Source organism: Eretmochelys imbricata, chromosome 2 (genome assembly GCF_965152235.1).
Source record: "Eretmochelys imbricata isolate rEreImb1 chromosome 2, rEreImb1.hap1, whole genome shotgun sequence".
NCBI lineage: Eukaryota > Metazoa > Chordata > Testudines > Cheloniidae > Eretmochelys > Eretmochelys imbricata.
Window position 1 is genome coordinate 174,291,742 of NC_135573.1, and position 24,826 is coordinate 174,316,567.

Sequence of the window (24,826 nt, forward strand, 5' to 3'; positions counted from 1 at the left end):
CATGCCGCTGCCTCTTTCCCTCAGGGCTTGCTGCGAACTCTAGCTGCCAGGAACTCTCTAGCTCCCTCTCCCTCCCAGTGTCTTCTGTGTGCAAGCTGGGCTCTGCCAAGTCCAGTGGCCCCTAATGGCGGCCAGCAGCACTGCCGCCCATTTCTGTGCGGGAAAGGAAATTCTGCATGCACAACGTTAATTTCTGCATTGCTCAGTGGCACAGAATTCCCCCAGGAGCATGACTGGAATAGAGTAGCATGATTGGACAGTTTTAGGTATTTGTTAACTGTGGCTAACTTAAAATGTATACTCTCCACCCTCAGAGTAGCCTACTCCATCCATTAACTGAAACCAACAATCTTTTAAATTGTGTTATTTGTTGTTAGCTCTTTTGACTAAGCTGTAACTTAATTCACAATTTTCTTTTTTTATCTCCATCCCATTTTCTGTTCTCCTATTTCTGTGCTTCATTCCTCTTGCTTTTATTATTTACTTGTCCTCTGTGTTTCCCTCTTTTTCTCTAAGCCTTCACGCACTCTTTGTGTGCCTGGGGTGCAATTCCACACTCTGAAACTAACTGAGAATATGAATGCTGAATGTGATCTGAAAGGAGTAATTACTTATTTGGGCATCCATGGAGGATGTATTTGTTAAGTAAAGACTGGGGGTTGGAGGGAAATCTGTACAAGAAGTGAACAAATGATTCTAATGTACCCCATTAAAGCATTTCAAAATATACTATGGGGAAAAATTATGCATTGGCTGAGGGATTGAATTTACTCTAATAAGTCCTTTTCATCTCTAGTTGGATGTAGTAGTGTTTCTTTTACATGTTTAAGTTTCCAGGCAACTTTCAGACTGAGATCTTTCCATTTGAAAGGCAGGCTGTCTTGGATTATTTTTCAACAAGGTGCCACTTGAGTTGGATTTGTTCAGGAATTCATGCACTGTGGTATTCCAGTCTCCTTCTAAGAAAATTGGAATATCTGATTTTTGTTTCAAAATTTCAGTGAAAAGAAGTTGCCATTTAGGGTTACATATAGATTCCAGAATAAGATTCTTGTTGGGAAAGATATTATGTAGTGATAAGGAGAACCAGATATTTTACTCTGGTCCTGGGGATACCGTAGTTAATATATTTCATGCTGCTAAATGTTAATGAGGGACCAAAAATGACCAGATTTACTAAGTGCAAGCCATGTTTAATCCAATGTCAGAAAACAAAATCAAATCAGTTGATCAGCCAAAAATGTTTAAAAGCAAATCATAACTATGTCTGAAATCAGAGTACTCATCTTACATTTTCTTTATTTTGGGTTAGACTGTAAGTTTACTTTGTGCCCGTAGTGAAGAATAGCATCTCTGACAATTTAGGATCGGTCTATACAAACTGTATGCATTCTGGTTGATATTATGAATGGGGGTGCCTACCAGAAAAATTTCATATAGTGTACACAACTGAACCCCCTCATGTCCACTCCTCAGAGCTCCCCACTGCCCCTCTCCTGACTCGCTGTCCCATGCAGGCACTCACTGCAGCTCTCCGTGCTTGTAGCAGGTCTATAGGCCATCACTGAGCAAGTCCTGTGGGCAGAGCAGGGGGGACATGGGCTGTTCGAAGTGCGGAGAAGCCAGGCAGGTGTCTGGGAGGGAGCTCTGGTGGATGAGCTGACCCCACAGCAGTGGCAAGGAGGAGCAGCACTGGTTGCCCAACTGCCGACTCAAATTTGGCCCAGCAGTCCTTCATCATGGCAGTGGGGACAAAACTGAATGAGTGGTATTACAACTTGATGCAGGGAGCTGCAGCGTTAAGAACGTAAGAATGGCCATACTGTGTCAGACCAATGGTCCATCTAGCCCAGTATCCTGTCTTCTGACAGTGGTCAGTGCCAGATGTTTCAGAGGGAGTGAACAGAACAGGGCAATTATCAAATGATCCGTCCCCTGTTATCCAGTCCCAGCATCTGGCAGTCAGAGGCTTAGGGACTCCGAGAGCATGGGGTTGCATACCTGCCCATCTTAGCTAATAGCCATTGATGGACCTATTCTTCATGAAAAGAATAAGTGGGCCAAACCTGAGTGGGCAGTCGGGTGGCCTGCCCAGCCCTCACCCCAATTCCAACAGGCTGAAATCTGGGCACCCTTGGCAGTGGTAAACACTGTGCAAATAGCTGTGGGTGCCACTGATTATAAAGTGTTACTATGAAAACTGCTGTATCCCAAATGCCTCTCTGTATGTATCTTTGTTAGACTGCAAACTCCATTTTGAATGGGGAGGGGAGGCTAGTTGCCTTCTTTAGTTGTCCTTTCAACTCCGTGTTGGAAGAAAATTCCAACAATGGTAGGGGACACAGGCCTCGCAATAGAGGGTCATTGAATTTAAGGGCTTGCCCATTGAAATATAACTGCTATAGACGATAGACTGGCTCCCAGCCAGGCAGACTGGCTTAGCAGGGAGAAGTCACCTTGACAACAAAGTCACCTAGATGGGGTTCATGCTCACCTGGGGAGGCCAAGCAGGACATCATCTGACAGAGGGGCTAAAAGTTATAAAAAGGGAGGAGCTGATCTATGTGGGGTCTTTGGCCATTTGATCTCCAGCTGAAGAGGAGAGAGAAGCAACCCAGCATGTAGGTGTAACGCCGACAGACCTGGTCATTGGCACGTGGAATCGAACCTGGGACCTCAGTGCATGAGCCTCTACCGCATGAAGGAAAAGCCAACTGGCTGCTAGCTAAGGCAGTAGAGCAGACTCATTTTATCTATCTCTCTCTAAGTGGTCTCAGTGCCACTAGATGGGACAGAACACCACACCCAGAAGGTGTGTGGGTTACATAGGGGCCTTCATGAGGCTGGGGCTCTGCCTGCTTTCCTGAGCCCATATTCCCCCTCCTGCCCCCTACAAGGAGTCCTGAGGGTAGGGTAAGCTAGTATGGGGCATTGCCCTTAGGGTGTTTGTTTTCTAACTTATTTGTGCTCTCTTGTGCTTTATATGATTGTGTTAGACTCTGGGCAAAGTGTGTGGTAAATGGTTTACAATTACCACAAGCCTCCAGAGGGAATTAAACTGCAAAACCAGAAGACTCATACATTGGGGAGAGGGCTTGTTTAAGCATGGGGGAGTCTGAAATATCAACACTGAGCCAAGGGGCTAAGCAACTGGACCGCAGGTGCCAGTTCTTGGGGTGGGGTTGTATACAAAGGATTTGTACCTCACAAGTGTGTTTAGGGACCCCAAAGACCAGGGCAGTGTCTGGACCCCATTCAGGCCCTGGCAGACTTAAAACACCCAAGGATGTAGAGGCTTGGATTTCTCTCACGGCAGTCTGGTGGGTGGATCTGTGACAGCATCTAGGCGCACTGTCCTAGGAGCACACTAGGGAAGAAATTGTGATGCTCGCTTCAGCGGGAAAGTACTCTGCTACCAGTCTATTATAGTAGCAGACTATTTTCCTCTCCATGCTGTCTCAGCTCTGCTGGTCAACATATTCAAGTGTAGAATCAAAGCCTGCCCATTCACCATGTCTGACTGACCCCTCCCCACACATCATGGTGATGGGAATTGTGGGCTTGGAATAGCTGCTCTCCGCCACCTGTGCTGATCCAGCCTCACAAGTAGCTCATTAGGGTTGCCAACTCTGACTGAAGCTATTCCAGGAGATTTTTTTTCCCAACATGACATAATGTCACTTTGTTAAAATATCCTATTAAAATCTTCTGGATTGCTTTCAATAGTCACCGGGAGATTGATGCCAATTTCTGGAGACTCCAGGCCAATCCTGGAGGGTTGGCAGCCCTATAGCTCATGCAGGGAGTAAGAAGGTGCTGAACTTCCCCTGAGTGGGTGCATAGACAATCTTGCCTTTCACGAATATTTTTTCATAAATGCTGTCAATGTTGAGAGTTTATTTTTTCCATTAAGGATGAAGTTAGTTTGCTTTTAAAGTTTGCTTGACGGAAATCCCAAATGGCAATTAAAATCACAGATAGTGGGAGCATTCCATCATACTTGTAGCTGTTTGTCTTCATTGTGTCAGAAATCAATGATGCTGCTATGGAAAACCACATGAAATGAAGAAATAAAAAGTCAGTCAACACCTAAAGTCAGTGCATGTTACACTGAATTATTAAACAATCTAATTTTAAAACTTCACAAATACCATCATCACTGAAACATCTCCATTTCATCTGCAAAATCGGATAATAGATGTAGAAGAAAACCCAGCAACACGCACTTTCAGTACTTTTAACTTTAAGTTGTGATTTTATGTACGTTTTCTTTCCAAGTTCAAGAGAGACAGGTAAACAAGACCCCTGTAGACAAGTTGTGGTGAAGCGGATATAAAGTCTTCGGCAGGATATATTTAAGAAGTCAGTGGAAGGAGAGTGGTATTTGAAGTGCTGCTTAATAGAGAAAAACACTATAAATGCAGGAGTAAAGTCAATCCTGGCATTAACAGTTGCAATGCCCCTTCAGAGGTAACCAGGTTCTAGTAACTAGTGATTCCCATCCTGTGGCCTGTGGATCACTAGTGACCCATGATGGACTTGCTGCTGTTCTGCAGACACCTGACTGATGATGCTAGCTTTCCTCCTTGTTTTCTGTTCCTAAATCACAGTAAAGCCATCTAAAAATATCTACCACACAAATAGAATTTGCTCTGCTTTGCTCTGGGTCAAGCATTTTCAGGATACTGCTTTGCCGTAGAGCAGTCGTTCCCAAACTTGTTCCGCTGCTTGTGCAGGAAAAGCCCCTGGAGGGCCGGGCCGGTTTGTTTACGTGCCGCATCTGCAGGTTCGGCTGATCATGGCTCCCACTGGCTGCGGTTCGCCGCTGCAGGCCAATGGGGGCTGCGGAAAGTTGCACGGGCCGAGGGATGTACCAGCCGCCGCTTCCCGCAGCCCCCATTGGCCTGGAGCAGTGAACCACGGCCAGTGGGAGCCGCGATCGGCTGAACCTGCGGACACAGCAGGTAAACAAACTGGCCCAGCCCTGCCAGGGCTTTCCCTGAATAAGCGGCGTCCCAAGTTTGGGAAACACTGCCCAAGAGCCTTGTGGTGGCTCCCATAGTCTTCACGAGGGATCATGGCTGTGTGGCCACGTGTCCTGCTTGCCACCTGCCAGTGGAGGAAGCCTCAGAGAAATTTGTTGTCCTTGTTTATCCTCTCCTTTTCACTGTGGGTGAGTGGGAGGATGGGTGATGTCTGTCCTAAAAGGGGGATTAATATTAAGAAAAATTACACGAGCCAGTAATGTTACGTTCAACTATCTCTTCCTTTTTTGCCCAAGAATGACGTTTGTTAGCAGAGAACTCAGTGAAAACCCTGAAACCAGAAAAAGAAAAACACTTTTCCTCTGAATGAATGTTCATTTGACTTTTGATTTTCAGATATCCTAATTTAAACTGTCTTGTTTGTTTTTTTTTTTACTCTTTAAAGAGTTCTTTCACCTGTTTGTTTAAGGTCAATGTCCCTTTGCAAAACCCCATAAAAGGGAGATTTTGATTGTATCTTGTAGATTGCCTTTATACAGCACAAACAGCACTCTAGCATCAGGGCTGCTGCTAAATGTTATTGCTGCAGGTAGCAGCTCCCCCTAGCTGGTTGCTAAGCTTTTGAAGCCCAGTATAATCCCTCCTCACAGAAACCTCTCTTTCTCAGATACCATGAAATATCCCTTTGGGCTTGTCTGTATGAATATTTTGTTCACAGTGGTGGCAACCTGGGGTGTGAATCTACTCCACACTAGCATGTTGTGCCTAGCTGTCCATTTGGACCCTGCTGTTGTGTATTAACAGTTCCTTAGTGCACTTTGATTTAGTTCCTTTTCAAAGCGGAGTAGATAAGTGCACTGTAGAACTGTTAGTGTATGTCAGCAGGGTCCACATGAACAATTACTGCCTGGTAGGCTAGTGCAGTGCCGGGTAGATTTCCAAGCTCTCTAAAACTAATGTGCAAGTAGACAGACCTTCCTCAAATGCAAATTCAGAACAGAGAATTCTGATTAGAAAGGGATGGAGGAAGGGGAAGAGAAAAAAATGGTAAGACTTGCAGATTGGGGGCTTCCTTCACAGAAGGGCAATTTACAAGATGCCACCAAAATTCCCCTTTCTCCTGGATGTGTGCTTGTCTGAAATGCAATCAGCTCTTCCTGGTAATGTCCTACGATAACTGCAAGCAGGCTGACTGAAGATTGAACAGAACTGCTAGGCCAGTAACATTGAAAAGTATCAGAGCATTCTGTGTAGCCCACCAAGCTAGCTTGTTGCTCCGTGTGTCAAACTATTGGCTTATATACAACACTGCACTGTTGTTTATTCAGATGTGTGCTACCTTGGGTTTGTTGCCCAAGACCTAAAAGCCCAGAGGAACAAATGTACTGCCTTCAGCTCAAGGAATTTGATGTGGACAATCAATTCCCTAATAGATCAAGTTCCTTGGGATCATACAGACATGCTTGTGCTAGCTCTCATTGAGCCAGCATGCTAAAAATAGTAGTGTAGCTGCAGTATGAGCTAGCTGGGCCGAGTACAAACCACCCTAAACCCTGTGGGTATGTACTGTCCAGGGCTAGCCCACACCAGCTTGTTGCTGAACATGTGACCAGGGCTGCACTACTATATTTAGCATGCTAGCACAATGAGAGCTAGCGTCAGTCTGTCTAACCAAGTGAGGAATCATACCCCCTAACTTCAACTAGTGTGACGGGGCAAGGCCAGATGGCTGTAGGAAAGTAGGGGGAGACAGATATATTAGCTCCAGGCTAAACCAATCCCTGTTACCAGGGTAAGCAAATGGCAGTTGCTCCAGGTCATTTAAGACACCTGGGGCCAATTAAGATCCTTCTGGAAACCAGGGAAAACAGCTAGGTTGATTGGGTCACCTGAAGCCAATCAGGGGCTGGCTGAAACTAGTGAAAAGCCTCCCAGTTAGTCATGGGGGTGTATGTGGGTGGAAGCTGCTGGAAAAACTGAGCAGTACAAACACTCTCAGGCATAAGGAAGGAGGCCTTGAAGTAAATGTTGAGGAAGTGGGGGCTGCTGTGGGAAGTGGCCCAGGGAATTGTACTCAATCTGTTTCCAAAAAGTCAGCCACCAATAGCTGCTGCTATTAGGCTCCCTGGGCTGGAGCCCAGAGTAGCGGCTGGGCCCGGGTTCCCCCTCCCTAGTTGATCACAGACTGGGAGACAACAGAGACTGTGTGCGGGAGAGTAGCTTCTCCTCACCTCCCTTGTTGGCTTATGATGAAAATAGCTCAGTAGGCTGTGACCCTTCTCTCTAGAGAGAGAGAGAAGGGCTACGTGGAGGGTCACAGTGAGCCTCTGAGGCTAGTGTAATCTGTCAGGAAGTGTGGGACCCACTGGGACAAGGTTGGAGCTTTGTCACACTTGGCATGTTATACTTGTGATCTGCATTGATTTCCAGTTAGTTTCTGGTCACAATTCAAGATGAGTGGGGTTTTTTTGGTTTTTTTTTTTTTTTTTTTTTAATCCTATTAAAGCACCGAGTAGTTTGGGACTTAGGATCTGACCGGGCAATGTGCTTAATATTTGGTACTTGATTAGTCCTGTTTACTTCAGTGGAACAATCTCTGCCTAAAGTTAGGTATGTCCTTGAGTATGTTGCTGAGCTGGCTTAACAGGACTAAGATGTTTTCCTTTGAAAGGATAATTGGCAAAGGAGGATTTCATGACTCATATAAATAGAGATGAAGGGGTCGGTAGTGAAGCAGAAGACAATGTTTTTTGGTAAACATTTTAATGAGAAAATTTCAATTTTTTGACCAGGTCTGTTCATAACTATTTTTTACTCTTTATGCACAATGAGTGGTGCCTAGGCACATTTTAAAATATAAATAAATATGATGATGTGATGAAATTGAATAAGTATTTTATTTTTATGTGCGCTATCAGCTTTCATCTTTGGAGTCCCTTCCGCTTCACAAATTTTAGTAGATGGCAGAATTTTCCCTTTGACAAGGCCTTAAAACATCTCCTAGAGCTAAAATTGTGTGTGAGAGAGGTGTGGGTTTTGTTTTTGTTTTTGTTTGTTTTTGTTGTTGTGGGTTTTTTGGCTGAGATTTTTCAGCTTTTGACCAATATCTTTAGTTTTTCAGCTGAAAACTCAAAAATGTCTATGGAAAAACATCAACAAAAACGTTTTTCCATTTTTGTCAAATTTTCCTGCGGGGAACCAGCTCTCATTTGTAATGATGTAAGTGGTGTTTTGGCTGACCTCCCGGAACACCATAGTAGTTCATTGATTCAGTATTGACTCTGAGGGAAAAACGCAATTTACTAAATCAGTAAAAAACTGCAGTATCCTAGCTTTTCTTTCATGGTCTCCCATTTAACTACTTGACCAATCCTGCCCGTGCTTGGCTTGTGAGTTCCAAAGAGTTCACAACTGCAGGAGGAATTCAATAGTTTTGCAAGAGAATCCAGAATTGCTCACCGGAAGTACATTGTTGTCTTTTTCTCTAAGCACCAGCACAGCATATAGAAGTGGACCTTCAACTACAGTACTTATGACATATCCTTGACAGACGTGATTTGATTTTGATTGTTCATCTGAATGATGTTCCTACAAAACATCTGCAACTGATAAGACTTTTTTTCTTTTTGCACTTGTAGAATTTAAAAATAGCAACCATTTTGTTTGGAACACTTTTTTTAAAAACAAAACTTGTTCAGAGGGTGAAATGGCATATGCGAAGTTGTAAATGAAATAGCAGTTATAACTGTAGGCTCCATCCTGTGTAATGCTGAGCGCTCCTCTGTGATGTTGCTCTCATCTCCCACTGACTTATAACAGCGTGAATGCACACTTGTAACTGCTGGTTAGGAAAGAATCTTGTTAATTTTGTTGATATCACCGTGTAACCTGAGCACAGATGGTATGCTTAATCATGGTTCTTTCAAGGCCTGTGCAGCACTGAAAATATAGGGATAAATGTTGTACAATTAAATATCAGTGACAAGACTAGACATTTTTACTTGTAGATGAATTAGCTTAAAATATACATACTTTAAATGATCAAAAGTAAGCATTATAATTACATTAGTGTCTCGCTGCAGAGCAGAAAATTACATGGATTTACAGTATGGGGTGGATTTGCATGGAGAGCTGGAGCAAAAGAAATCCATGGATTCTGTGACTGTAGTCTCATAACTTCTGTAGAACTAGGCAAAAATGTGCAGAAAACATAAATTCACAATTCTATGGACTTCCATTGCTCCAGAGCACTAGTGTTACTTTAATGATGAGACAAAGAACTTGTTAGTCATATGTTGCAGCAAACAATCAAAGCAATTTTGTGCATTTCTACCATATAGTTTTAAATATAAATGTTACATTTTCAAGTCACTAATTAGGTAGGGGTTGTCTTACTTGTAGGTTAATTATGGTAACCAGGTTATCAAATCAATAAATGAATTGGGGAGATAGATGTGAACAGCTATGCCTGGGGAAAAGATGGCAAGAGCAAGTTGTGGGGCAATATGAGGAAGTGGGATAAACTCTCATAATTGGGAAAGTTAATTGTTTAATTTCAACATCCCTAAAAGGCCCTTCTTGTAAGAGAATTGAATACATAGTATTGCAATTAAAAAACGTGATTGCTTTTAAGTTTGTCTTCCTGAGCTGGTTGTGGTTAGGAAAACATGTTCTCTTTACCTTATGTGCCTTTATCTTATCTATTTTTTGTTGTTCAGAGCGTCACAGTTGAACATGCTGTACAGCATCTTTTCCCACACGAATGTGCAATATTACTGAACGCCCAATGTTATGGTCTGTAGGTTGCTTGCCTTTCTCCTGTAAGGTGCGTGACTTTGTCTTGGTTGCAGCTGGATTCATTTCCTTGTGGTTTTATTTGCCTATGGTTCTATTGCCTGCCATGGTCACAGAATGTTTATGTATTTTACACCTTAGGATGTAATGCCTCCTAATGACTTGCAATTTTGTTCTTTTTAGTAGCCAGAAGTGTCTGTAGCAAACTCACTGAAGACTGTAGAACTGGCCTCCAGATTTCCATTATAAAGCGGTATAGAGTCAGTCTCTGGAGCAGTAGTTCTCAAGCTGTTTATCACTGTGGGCCGCAGGCTAAGAACCAGAGCTCTCCCTCCCTCCCCCCCCACAAACTCCTCAACAGTCCCCTATGCCTAGCACCGCCACCCAGAGCAAGGCCAGGTGTGCTGGGCTGGGACCTGGACTCCCATGTGGACTGGGCAGCTGGACCCTGCAGCAGGGACAATTGCCAGTCCCCCGCATGGGTGGGCAGACTGCAGGACAGACTTCCGTGGGGGGGGGGCTAGATCCCAGGACAGCCCCCCATGTGGGGCTGGCAGCTGGTGCCTGACCCTGAAACCCCACAGCATGGGGGTGGGGAGCAGGACCCTGCAGTGTGGGGCCAGGCAGCCGGACCCTGGGACCCCCTAATGAGTCAGTCTCGGAGCAGTGGTTCTTAATCTGTTTATGTGCAGGCCATAACGATTTACACAAGCCGCAGGCTGAGAACCACAGCGCCGTTCCCAAGCCCCTCAACAATCTCCTATGCCTAGTGTCCCCACCTGGAGTGGGGCCCGGAGCAGAGCCCTGGGTGCTGGGCTGGGTAGCTGGGACCCAGACGTCAATGTGGGACTGGACAGCTGGACCCTGCAGGGGGGCTGGACCATGGGTCAGCCCCCCAACCCTGAAACCCCACTGCATGGGGCCAGGTGGCAGGACCCTGGGACCCGTGCTGCGTGAGGCTGGGCAGCTGGAAGATGGACCCTGGGACCTCTGCTGCACAGGGCCACGTGGCTGGACCCTGGGACCTCCACCCGTGTGAGGCTGGACGGACAGCCCCTGAACCCCTGCATGTTACTGCGCAGCCACACCTGATCCCTGGAGTGGAGCCCCACCTAAAACCTGGGGGTATTGCAGCACCCCAGCAAACTCTAGATCCCAGCGCTCCCCCACCCTCTCACTGCCCAGAGCACCCCCACAAACCTATCCACAGATCTACTCTCCTGGCCCCTGCCCCCCGTGGCATGCACCAGCCCCTTGCGGGCAGGAGCGCTCCTGCAGGCTCTTATTCTCTCTCTCCCTCAGCCAGCCCTGCCCGCTGCCTCACCAGCATGGCAAATTTTGAAATTTTTTTAGCACATAGCTGGGCTGCAGCTGTATGCCAATTGGGCCTCATGCAGCCCATGGGCCACAGGTTGAGAACTGCTGCTCTGGAGTGTTTTATGAGAACTGAGCTTTTGCATTAAATCTGGAAGGCCATGCATTGGTAGAGTTGAGGAACGCTTACCACAATGAGTGTTTCAAACTTTCAGGTGTTTGAGGAATGATGATAAGCATCTGCAAAAATTCAGTAAACAGTGCAGATGCTGGGATCCAGCCCTCAGTGATGTGCATGCCCATTAACAGTAAAAGAAAGAGGGATTTTAAAGGTCTCAGTGCAAATTCATCTCTAAATTCATGTAAGTAATTGAAATTACACCAGGGAAGAATTTCACCCACAAAGAAAGTGGCAATTGTGATAACTATTAACTAAGGCTACGTCTAAACTACAGACTGTTGACAAAACTTATGTCACTCAAGGGTGTGAATATTCCACACCCCTTTTCCCCCAAGCAACATAGGCTTCTCTCACTGACATAGCTTCTGCGGGTCGTGGAGGTGGTTTTGTATGCTAATGGGAGAACTCTCTCCCATCAGCATAGAGCAGGGGTGGCCAACGTGAGCCTGAGAAGGAGCCAGAATTTACCAGTGTACATTGCCAAAGAGCCACAATACATCAGCAGCCCTGTATCAGCTCCCCCACCCTGCTCCCAGTGTCTCCCGCCTGCTGGTCAGCGCCTCCTTCCCCCACCTCCTGATCAGCTGTTTTTTGGTGTGCAGGAGGCTCTGGAGGGGGGAGGAGCAAGGGCACAGCAGGCTCAGGGGCGGGGGTGGGAAGGAGTGACATGGGGACAGGGCCCGTGGCAGAGCCAGGATTTGAACAGTGAGCACCCCCCCACATATTGGAAAGTTGGCGCCTGTAGATCCAGCCCCGGAGTCGGTGCCTATTACAAGGAGCCGCATATTAACTTCTGAAGAGCCGCATGTGGCTCCGGAGCCACAGGTTGGCCACCTCTGGCATGGAGCGTCTTCACTAGGCTAGCTGTGCCACTGCAGCGCTGTACGTATAGACATAGCCTAAGACAAGGTGGGTGAGGTAACATCTTTTATTGGGTCTACTTCTGGTGATGAGAGAGACAAGCTTTTGAGCTTACACAGAGCTCTTCTTCAGCTCTGGGAAAGATACTCCAAGCATCACTGCTAAATGGGAGGTGGAACAGATTGTTTAGCATAAATACTTAGCACATACTCATGTGTGCACAGGCTGAAATTGTGGAAAAGCAGCATCACTTGCCCCATAACCTCAGCCGTGCAGAACACAATGCCATCCACAGCCTCCGAAACAACTCTGATGACATAATCAAAAAGGCTGACAAAGGAGGTGCTGTTGTCGTCGTGAATAGGTCAGAATGTGAACAAGAGGCTGCTCGGCAGCTCTCCAACACCACATTCTACAAGCCATTACCCTCTGATCCCACTGAGTAGTTACCAAAAGAAACTACACCATCTGCTCAAGAAACTCCCTGAAAAAGCACAAGAACAAATCCACACAGACACACCCATGGAACCCCGACCTGGGGTATTCTATCTGCTACCCAAGATCCATAAACCTGGAAATCCTGGGCGCCCCATCATCTCAGGCATTGGCATCCTGACAGCAGGATTGTCTGGCTATGTAGACGCCCTCCTCAGGCCCTAAGCTACCAGCACTCCCAGCTACCTTCGAGACACCACTGACTTCCTGAGGAAACTACAATCCATCGGTGATCTTCCAGAAAACACCATCCTGGCCACTATGGACGTAGAAGCCCTCTACACCAACATTCCACACAAAGATGGACTACAAGCCGTCAGGAACACTATCCCCGATAATGTCACGGCAAACTTGGTGGCTGAACTTTGACTTTGTCCTCACCCATAACTATTTCACATTTGGGGACAATGTACACTTTCAAATCAGCGACACTGCTATGGGTACCCGCATGGCCCCACAGTATGCCAACATTTTTATGGCTGACTTAGAACAACGCTTCCTCAGCTCTCGTCCCCTATTCTACTTGCACTACATTGATGGCATCATCATCTGGACCCATGGAAAAGAAGCCCTTTAGAATTCCACCATGATTTCAACAATTTCCATCAACCTCAGCCTGGACCAGTCCACACAAGAGATCCACTTCCTGGACACTACAGTGCTAATAAGCGATGATCACATAAACACCACCCTATACCAGAAACCTACTGACCGCTATACTTACCTATATGCCTCCAGCTTTCATCCAGACCACACCACATGATCTATTGTCTACAGCCAAGCTCTACGATACAACCACATTTGCTCCAACCCCTCAGACAGAGACAAACACCTACAAGATCTCTATCCAGCATTCTTAAAACTACAGTACCCACCTGCTGAAGTGACGAAACAGATTGACAGAGCCAAAAGAGTCCCTAGAAGTTCTCTACTACAGGACAGGCCCAACAAAGAAAATAACAGAACTCCACTAGCCGTCACCTTCAGCCCCCAACTAAAACCTCTCCAGCGCATCATCAATGATCTACAACCTATCCTGAAGGAAGACCCATCACTCTCACTGATCTTGGGAGACAGGCCAGTCCTTGCTTACAGACAGCGCACCAACCTGAAGCAAATACTCACCAGCAACCACACAACAAAAACACTAACCCAGGAACCTATCCTTGCAACAAAGCCCATTGCCAGCTGTGCCCACATCTATTCAGGGGACACCATTATAGGGCCTAATCACATCAGCCACACTGTGAGAGGCTCGTTCACCTGCACATCTACCAATGAGACTTGTGCCAGCAATGCCCTTCTGCCATGTAGATTAGCCAAACCGGACAGTCTCTACATAAAAGAATAAATGGACACAAATCAGATGTCAAGAATTATAACATTCAAAAACCAGTTGGAGAACACTTCAATCTCTTCAGTCACTCGATTACAGACAGAAAAGTGGTAATTCTTCAACAAAAAAAACTTCAAAAACAGACCCCAATGAGAGATTGCTGAATTGGAATTAATTTGCAAACTGGATACAATTAACTTAGGCTTGAATAAAGACTGGGAGTGGATCGCTCATTACACAAAGTAAAACTATTTCCCCAAGTTTATTCCCCCCCCCCCCCCCCCGGTGCTGTTCCTCTGACGTTCTTGTCAACTGCTGGAAATGGCCCACCTCGATGATCACCCGGGGAGGGGGGGTGGGGGGCTATCCTTCTGGTAATATCTCACCTTTAAGTGGTCGTTCTCGTTTACAGTGTGTATGGTAACACCCATTGTTTCATGTTCTCTATGTATATAAAATCTCCCCACTGTATTTTCCACTGCATGCATCCGATGAAGTGAGCTGTAGCTCATGAAAGCTTATGCTCTAATGAATTTGTTAGTCTCTAAGGTGCCACAAGTATTCCTTGTCTTTTTGCAGATACAGACTAACGCGGCTGCTACTCTGAAACATACTGAAAGTTATTGACTTTTTGCCCAACGGTTAATTACCTGCTAGCTGCCTAAAGCACCTGGGGCTTTGGTCCATACAGTGTAAGTCATTAACTTGCAGGTGAAGGATCAGCACTTTGTAAATGGCTTTCTAAATAACTTTACAGGACTGAAGCAGGTGGTGGGGGCTCTTTAAACTCCAGCTACATAAGGCAACTATTTTAATTTGAGAGATCCAATAGTTGCCCTTTATGAGTGGTACATGAAAGGGAAAAGACTGAGCTTCGGGTCTTCATTAGAATCCCAACAATGATTAGAATCCCAAATGAGGGTTATTTTATTTTAGCTCCTCTTTATTTTGATTTGGTTTTTTTGGGTGCATACATATTAAAAAAACAATGGGCCAGATCCCTAGCTGCTATAAATGGTTGCATTTCCAATGAAGTCATGCAGCTGTACCCCTTTACAACAGCTGAGGACCTAAGCCACTTCAAAATAAACCAAAGACTAGTAATGGACTCTTCCCTCTCACTTATCTGTGTAACCATCCCCATAAATTCTAACCCATCCATTTTTTTTTTTGAGCCCCAGAAAGAGATGGACATTGGCACATGCCTAGAAAGATAAGACTTAGGGTTCTATTGAACTGAGGAGAGAAGCAGGTTGCAAATCAATGGGCCATTCACTGAGAATGCCCTGCCTGCAGTCCTCTTATGGCTAGAGCTAGGACAAATGTTGCAGCTGATCTACAGCTGCGGTATCATAAGCGGGTAAAGAACCTGGCTTGTAGCCAGATTCCAAACATTGCTAGGCTTCTAGATTAAAAGACTGTTATGTGCTCTGAAACAAGTTGATGGCTAGTGTAGATCATGTGACATAGCTGCTATATGCCCTCCCTGCAATAAGCGCTGCTACTTGAATGGACTGCCAAGTTATATACTAGTGAAGCTTCCAATTGTATACTAGCTGAAGCTATCTTTACAAATATACCTGTGTAAAAGTAAATTACAGTAATCCAATCTCAAGGTAACAAGGGCACAGAGTAACTGTAGTGATATCTTCATTTGAGAGAAAAGGTTACAACCTTCCAGCCAATGCAGGTGAGAAGACGTATTCTTTGCCATTCAAGCTATCCGATTACTCGGAAGCAGTTACGAACCTGATAATGTACCACAAACTGCTGACAAAGGTTGTTTCAGAATCTGTTTGGTCTTCTGATTGCTCCTGCTAACAAGTATGAACCCTGTCTTGCTGGGATCACATCTACTGGTACTGGGCACCAATCTGAGGAGGAGCTGGTGGGGGAGAAACAGCTTGAACAAGGAGCCTGCAGGTTGTGGGAGACTGGGAAAAGAAACACTCTGAATAGGCAGGAGGAATGCAACAGGCTAGGCAAGGATCCTAGGGAAGGAGACTGGACTAGCTGAGCAGACTAGTACTAGGATGAGGAGCCTCAGGGGGTGGAGACTGGACTTGGTGAAGGTGAAGACTGTAGTATTTCTACACTACATCATTTACAGCGGCACAGCTGCAGCAGTTCTGGTGAAGATGATCTAAGCTGATGGGAGAGAGCACCAGATTTTGTGTAAGATTTCCCAACCCCCCCCATTCCTGAGCAATGCAGTTATACCAATGTAAGTTTATAGTGTAGACCTGGCCTGTGATTGGGGGATGAGCTGCTGTGGTGGGGAGATGGGACTTGCACCAGAAGAGTCTGGAGGAGTCATGGGCAGAAGGGATTGGGGTTTGGGGAAAGTAGCAAAAGGGTCTGTGACCACTAGAGCTCAAAATCTGGAATGGAACCTGATTCTTGCCCTTCCTCTCAACAACTATCTGAACCTCACTAGCAAAGTATGTCTAATTCTCTTCCCACTCTGCAGCTGTCTCACATAGAGAATGCCAGCCTACTATTGCTATCATCATGTACTCTGTTAGCTCAAGTGACAAAGGCCTGTGGGGTGGATTTGAAAGGTTCCAGTCTGACTGGTGGCCAATATGGGTGTCAGTATGAATACACATGACGGAATTTCTGGTTTTCAGCTTGTGTTGAATTCCAAGTTTAAAAAAAAAAATATTGTCTAGGTTGGCACTGAAAAGTTTCCAAGAAACACTGGAATATTTGGGGAAACACTAAAGTGTCTAGCATGGTGCCTCATAATCCTGCAGATACACTTCCCTGCAGCTCACTAGTATGCCCAGTCCAGGGGCAGAAGTGTCCATGGTTTTATTATTTATTTCTATTCCACTGTCACCTAGAGGCATCAGCTGAGATTGGGGTCGAATTGTCAAATTACCATGGAGACACCTAGTAAGACACTCCCTATCTCAAAGAGCTTATCTAAATAGATAAGACAGATACAGAGTGAGAGGAGATGCACACAAAGGTTAAATGTCTTACTCAAGATGACATATGAAGTCCCTGGTTAAGCCAGGAATAGAACCTAGTCCAGTGCCTTATCTACTGGACCATGCTGCCTCTTTGGTATGGGCTGTGTTGGCTGATTGTGCAGGAACTGCAAAAGGGATGCAGGAAGGAGCGGTATTTAACTTCTCATTGGATTTTCACATTGAAATCCGTGGGGTTAGCAGGAGCCAGACCAGGCTGATCTGCTATTATGCAATGTGCTTCCTCCAAAATCTTGCAAACTACCCCACTTGCAGTGCTTCTTCGGGGTTTGGAGGAGGGAGAAAATGTCATCCCATCCCCTCAGCCACCACACATCTCACCCCAGATCATGACCTCAGTCATCCTCTCTGCTCGTGGAAGCAGAGAGAGTGAGATCTGACCCTATGTAGGTCTAAGGGCTTTTTATCCTGGATATTGCTGTTAAGAGGCTTGCACATCTGAGTGTGTGTAATGTAAGATGGTCATTTACTTTTTTAGTAGCGTGTCATATTTTAAAGCCCTGTGTGAGAGAAGGCTATATGCCTAGTAGGTTCTCATTACCAGGGATGGCATATGGGTGTTGAATTTCATAATGATACAGTTAGGATATATTCCTCTTATAAAATGTAAGGTAAAATATGGCAAACTACAGGATCAAAATAAAGCCTCCCATCTGTGCTTGTCAGTACAATTTAAATCAATTGGTGACCTAATGATGGCAGCCAAATTGATTGTGATTTTGATTCTTCTGGACCAGGCTAGCTAAAGATTTAATACCTAAAGCTAATATCAATTGAGTCAAACCATCTGTGGAACAGTACAGTAATTAGTTGTTTACTTGGTTACCATCATGGAGCCAGACTTGCGCCTTGCGGGACAGAGAATGTCAGAAAGCAAACAAAGAAAAACGGGGATTGGAGCAGACCAGATCATCGTGCTGTTAACAGCCTATTCCATTTTGTGCATAAATCATTGTCTGTGGTATGCCTACACTGCAGTTAGACACCCGTGGCTGGCCCCTGCCAGCTCAGTTGGGGCCATAGAACTCGGGCTGCAAGGCTGTTTAATTGCAGTTTAGACGTTAGAGCTTGGGCTGCAGCCTGAGTGCTGGGACCCTTCCACCTCACAGGGTCCTACACCGTGGGCTCCAGCCCAAGCCCAGAAGTCTGTACTGCAATTAAACTGCCCCGCAGCCCAAGCCTTGTGAGCCCAAGTTAGCAGGCACGGGCCAGCTGAAGGCTTTTTAATTGCAGTGTAGACATGCCCATGCAGTCAAGGCCTTAGTAATAGTACCCACATAGGGTAAGATGGTGGGTTTAAATTCACTTCTTAATCCTATTTTACTCCTGAGGAAATTCTGCACCAAAAATTAAATATTCTGCGCACAATATTTTAAAATTCTGCAAATTTTATTTGCCAAATAAATGTGGAGGCTCCAGCATGGCATTAGGGAGCACAGACCACTGGCTGCCCAGAGGTGGGAGGTCACTGTGCAGCTCCTCCCACCCTGGATATGGACTCACTGCAGATGCTGCACCTAACCCTGACACAGAGCAGGCACTGGGCCTGCACCAGAAACACCCCAGGTCCCTGCCCCTCTGTGCCAGGTGCCCCAGGTGCGGACAGACAAGCTCAGTAAGGCAGGATCCAGGTGTGCAGGGGCTTAGTATTGGGGGATCCAGGTGTGGGTTGAGAGGGTTCTGTGTGGGGCAATTTGGGTGTGGGCAGCTCAGTGGGGGATGCAGCTGTGGGGGGATCTGGATGCATAGGGGCTTGTTGGAGGGTTCTGGGTGCAATGGTAATGGGACTCTGCAGGGGGGTGGAGGTGGTTGGAGCTAAGCAGGGTGGGGATCTGGGTGTGGGTGGCTTGTCAGGGTGGTCCAGGTGCAGGGGAAGTGGGGCTCATCGGGGGGGTGGGGGTTCCAAGTGTGTATGTGGGGGGGGGTGAGAATTGGTGGGAAGGTCTGGGTATGAGAGGTTCTGGATGCACAGGGGTTGGGTGGAAGGAGGAGCAGCTCCCTGTACAGAGATCCCTCCCGCTGCAGCTGAGGAGCAATGGGTGCAGAAAGCATTGTGGGGGGGGGGGGGGGGGAGGAGGGAAGTTTGCAGAGCTCTCTGCAGCTGGGGGAGAAACCTGGGAGTGGGTCTGACCCAGCTCTGGATGCCATCTCCCTACCCTGCACCGGGCTCAGCTTTCTAGCCTTGGCTGGGCACGGGGGGATGCAAGTTCCTCTTCCCCTGCACAGCATCCAGGGCTGGGTCACACCTACTCCCAGATCAAACTATGTCTATAAGCAAAAAAATAAGATTTGCTTATACTGACAGTATCTTGACAACACATTTCTTTATTTTCAGCTGTTCTAAGAGCTTGTGCTGATGGAGGTGCTAATCGCCTGTATGATATCACAGAAGGAAATCGTGAGAGGTACATTAATAATATTCTCATACTTTACCTTTAGTCTTGAGTGAGTGCATCAATGGGCCTGCACTTTCCATCTACACATTCTTTCTCTAATCCCTCTCCTTTATTCTGCTGAATATATTTTTATTTAACTCACCATTTCAACTGAGGTAGAGTGTAAATATACAGCATCTGTACAGTAAAGGACACCCCTCACCCAATAAATTGATAACAGGCTAGTGATACCCAGTTGAAATGAACAAAAGCTGAACACCTGTAAATGAAATACATAACTGACCCCCCCCCCCCCGGGTGCAGGGGGGGGGGGAGGGGGAGACACATTTACAGCATTATCAAGAAAAGACCAGTATAATTTATTTTTCTGTAATTACTTAAGAGTTCTGAGCATTTTCCTGTCTCAAGAGGTGATTGATACAACCCTTAACAAGTTGTCATGCTCTTTCTTTTCCTCCTCAAATCTTTATATGATGAGTCATTAGCCAGCATGCTTAGGATGCAAGAGGAGAGTGTGGTAGAGGGTGGGGAGAGTTAGAGGACTGTTTATAAGCAATTGATTTGTTCTTTACTAACCTTTTAGTGATACTTGTATTCTGTGTATTTGGATAAGACTAGTGGATCCCTTACTTAATACACCACATATCATTTACACATAAATATTCAGTACACAGTTAAGGAATGATTTGTATAGAAGAGGCACTGGATAGCAATATTTTCTGGTGTATTTAATAATTTTGCCAGCTCTGCCTTATATTACAACATTTAGAAATGTGAAACAGCCTAAAACTTTTTTTATTGTAAGCCTAGTCCTGTTATCCTTTGACATCTTTACTTTGTACTATGGTCCTGTCACTCCTCATATGCTCAGCAGGGTTGGGCCTGTGGAGCAACCTTGCAAATCCTATCCACTGGTGGCTTTCTAGTGAAGGAGCTTCTGCAGTGTCCCAAGAAAGGTTCGATGATGCCACTAAGGAAAATCTAGGTGCTTGTAGGAGATGATATTGGAGATAGGAGGAAGTGACACTTCGTCACTTTTGAGCCAATGGTGCAGCTTTATACATGACAAAACCCAAATACAAATGTCACAATATCCAGAGAAGAAAAGGATGTGACTGATGGAACCTAATCCTGAGGTTCCTTCCTTCTCTTCTACATCTGTTTGCAAAGAAGGTTGTGTCACAGTGCATTGCATCAAAATGGTGTAAAATTTTGGAAGTAAAATCATGGAAGACAGGACAATTAAATTCAGATTCTTGTCAATGTTAAATAGGCACTCTTTTGAAGCCTGCTCTGGATCAACTGAGTCTGTTTTTAGTACATTTGGATTGATTTGGTCAAAGCTTCATGAATGGCTAAGGACAATAAAAGCAAGTAAGCCAGTAAAGCTATATTTAAGGGCAGATATGAAAGGGAGATTCACTCCTGAGTGCTGTGGTTTTCATTACAGTATTACAAGCTTACCAGTTTGCAAAGTGAATCCCATAGCATGGATTTTGTGTTTTCAGTTATTTAAAACATAATGAGATTTCTCTCTTCTCTCCTCCTCCTTCCCTTTCCCCTTCCCCCCCTTTCCTGATCAGCTCCAAATAAAGATACAGTGTGTGTTGGGTTTTTTGGTCTTTTTGTCAAGCTGGAAAAAATCATAACACAACCTGTACCTGGCATCTATGGTGAACATGATGCCTAAGATCAATGATCACAATGACTGTGATGGAGGCTGGCCACTGCCTAGTGGTGCAAGAATGAGGGAGTCTCCTTTACTTCCTGTATTCCCCTTCCCCTCTGCCCCAGTGCAGCAGCAGACAACGTGACCCTTAATGTGAAGTAGAGCCTGTTTGACTCAAAGCAAGCAGTTTTGGTTGATCGACACAATGAACTGTGAAATATGAGCAACAGTATTCTACAGCACTCACCTTACCTCATTCCATAGCCCATTCATCTCTCCTGCATACATTTCATTCATTTAATATAAAAGCAATTCAGGAAAAATAGCTGATTAGTTTCATATACTCTCTACATACTTGGCTCTTGAAGTGTTGTGGGTTTTTTTTGGGGGGGGGGGGGGATTATACCATCAAAGTCAACCTTTAAAAATTAAATCCAGCAGGGCTTTATATCTTCCTGGAAGGAGTATTCATTTACTTTTCTAAATTTTTCTCAAAATTCCCTGTCCAGCTTCATTGAAGAACTGTCTGTTCAGAGACTACTGACACATTAAGTAAATTTTTTTTTTAATGCAGGCAGTGTCTTCTGTTTTATTTATTCACTGCTTTGGTAGTTAATAGTATTGTATCAAAAGCTAAAAGCCACAGTATGTTAATTATAAATATAGTGTTAAGAGATACTACTAAAAGGACTAGACTGAGACTTTGCTTCTGATTCTCATTCACACAAGGGCACTTTACTATTGTCTTGGCAGCATGAAAGATCATTGAAAATGAGAGTAAATTACAACAGTTTAGAGTAAATAAGACTCACATCCTTTACAGCAACCTTGTGTTAAGTACAGGTGGTAACCGCATGTCCCCAGGGGACTTCATCTGGCTCTGGAGTTGAAGTAAGTTATTGCAGCCCTTGACAGGATACCTCCTATTCCCACTGCATCCTGGGAGGTGCATTGTGGGGGACTGGAGGGTGGTGGGGGAAAAAGAGAAGCAGAGTCTAGGCTTTGCCCACTTTGTGCCTGTAATGGGGTCAGCACCCATCTCTTGTGAGTGCCCCTTCTGGTTGGGTGTCTGCGTTCTTTCAGTAAGTAGTCCTAGTCCCAGTAGGGCTATATCCCTAGGCTCACTTCCTAGAAGCAGACTGCTCTATTCAGGCCATTCCATCTCCTTTTTATATGAGCCTGCTGGGCTCTCATTGGCCACTCTCTGCAGTCTCTCTGGCTGCTTACCCTGCAGCCACTCTAGCCCACTTGGAGGACCTCTCCATTGCTCCTTTTCTGGGATGGGTGTGGTTGGACCCTGGGGCCTCCAGCAGAGGGCCTTTGGCCCTAGTCCACCCCATCACATTCCTTCTCTCCCCATGAGGATTGGGGTGGTAGTTTTACTATCTCTTGCCCCGCTTTAGCAGGGTCTTCTCCCTCCCCGACCTCTGTCTGGAGAGTATCTCTCTGGCCTTTTGCCCCATTTAGTCAGGGTCTTCTCTCCCAGGTCTCTTTCCTGGAGAGCATTTAAGAGTCCTTTCAGTTCTCCTTCGGCTCCTGGACTTGGGGGTCTCTGCACACCACAACTTATCCATCCCTGTACACTGAGCCTCTGCTTCCATCTCAAGGTCATATATCAAGTGGAGCAGGTGCTTTTACTCCACCTTAGCAAGCTGGAGATGCATGACCAGCTGCTCTGAGGCACTTCATGCTCCATTGACTCTAGATGCTTGGTGAGCTCATCAACACTTAGGAGGGACTTGTAGAACTACGCAGCTATACTTTTTCCTTTGGAGCAACCCTGTCTGAGCCCCTCTGCTAATGTGTTCACTGAGGTCCAGCTTGGGGTCCCACCATAACTGGCTGACCTTGAAAATCTGTCTGGGTCCCAACTGTATCCTGCAGCTCCTGGGATTCTCTATGGATCCCCACACTATCCTTCTGTACTTGGGGCACCAGCTAACCCACTTTTGCTATTCTTTCTTTGGTTCCCAGTCCCTTTGCTTCCTTATGTAGTTAATCCCAGACTCTCCTGGTCCTAGGCCACCGTCTTGGTCTCTCCTGCACGAGGGCTGGGAAACCCACCCAGTCTCTTTTTTTGACTGTCCCAGTCTTGCCTCAACCTGGGATGTCTCTTTTTTTTTCCATTGTTGCCCCTCCTTTCTCTGAGAGGGCAAGATCTCTTTAAATGCCTTGCCATCCTGCAGGCAGGCAATACTGCTTCTTTTCTTGCTTTGGTCATGGGCTGTGAGTCACTCGGGGCCCTTGCAATAGGTCTACTGTTCTGCTGCCCAGAGTCACCCTTGCCTGGCTCTCCTGTCAGCTCTGGGGCACATACCACTAAATCATAGGGATTTGTGCCTGGAATCCCCTTTTCATCTCACCTATCCTTCAGGCCCCTGCCTTTGCCTTGAAGTGAGCCCAGCTCCTTAACAGGCAAAATCTTTTTTATGTGGCCTGTCTCTCCACTATAAAAGCAGTTAAACCTTTCCCTTCCTCCCTGGTTCCTTCCAGGGCAAGCCCTTCTTAAATGTCCCAACTGTCCACACCCATAGCATCTCCATGGCTGGGCTTCAGGCCTCTCATCTGCTAAACTCCCATGTTACCAGGTGTGATAGAGACATGCTTGAGCCACATCTGCTGCTTGGAACAGATCTCATGCCACTGCTGTTGTCTCAAACTGGGTTTCCTGTTTCTTTTCTGGCTTTCTATCAGCAGGGTCTGTGTGCACTGCTGCATTTCAGTTACCCGCTGCTGTTGGCCTGCCACCAACAGGCGGATTACCTCCTCCATAGTCCTGCCCCTTGTTAATCAGGGGTCGGGCCAAATTATCCCACTTCTGGTACCAAATGTAATGGGGTCAACACCCACCTCTTGTGAGTACCCACTCTGGTTGGGTGTGTCTGCGTTTTCTGTAAGTAGTCCCGGCCCTGGTAGGGCCATATCCTCAGGCTCAGTCCCTGCAAGCAGACCATTCTATCCAGCCTCTTTCAGCTCCTTTTTATATGAGCCCGCTGGGCCCCCATTGACTGCTCCCTGCAGCTTCTCTGGCTGCTTCCCCTGCTTGGAGGACCTCTCCACTGCTCCTTTCCTGGGATGGATGTGGCTGGACTCTCAGGCCTCCAGTAGAGGGCCTTTGGGTCCTAGTCTACCTCCATCACAGTGCTCCTTTCCTGCTCACAGGTGAGGTAGCCAGGTGTAGTTGCTCCACAGAGCATGCTTTTTCCTGGCTCCTCCCTCCCCCACATGCTGGACTCTTTATCTGGCTAAACCTTATGGCTACAGGGGAAAGAGCTGCTTGATAGGCTGCAGCACATAAGTTAGGTTGCACCATGGGCCAGAATCATTAGCTTAAAATGTTAAAAACTGCAGATGGAATTATTATAAAGAAGTTATTTTGTTTCTGACATATTAATGTACATTAGAGCTGACCTTTTCCAAATTAGGATTTTGTTAAATTGGAGGAGTTGGGGTGGGAGTGAAATCCAGCTGAATTAATAAAATCCTCCCATTATGGAGATGGTAAACTTCAAAATTCCAGCAACATAAAAGATATAAAATGAACACACTACATGGATTAAAAATAGATTAACTTATAGCTCTCTAAATATAACGGTAAACGGGGAACCATCAAGTGGGTCTGTTTCCAGGGGGGCCCTGCAGGGGCTGATTCTTGGCCCTGCACAATTTAACATTTTTGTCAGTGACATGGAAGAAGACATAAACCCACTGATAAAGGTCCCAAATTGGGGAAGTGGTAAATGAAGAGGACAGGTCACTGATCCAGAACCATCTGCATTGCTCGGTATGCTGGGTGCAG

The 24,826-nt window shown here is 45.9% G+C and overlaps 1 protein-coding gene across 2 annotated transcripts in view; it reads left to right on the forward strand.

Annotated features, from left to right (window-relative positions):
* Positions 1 to 24,826, forward strand: part of TPK1 (thiamin pyrophosphokinase 1) — a 483,761-nt gene that overhangs the window by 172,993 nt on the left and 285,942 nt on the right. For both annotated transcript variants that reach the window (XM_077810971.1, XM_077810972.1), the window contains exon 4: positions 19,298 to 19,367. In XM_077810971.1, the coding sequence (XP_077667097.1) occupies positions 19,298 to 19,367 (70 nt within the window). The remainder of the gene's footprint in view (positions 1 to 19,297; positions 19,368 to 24,826) is intronic.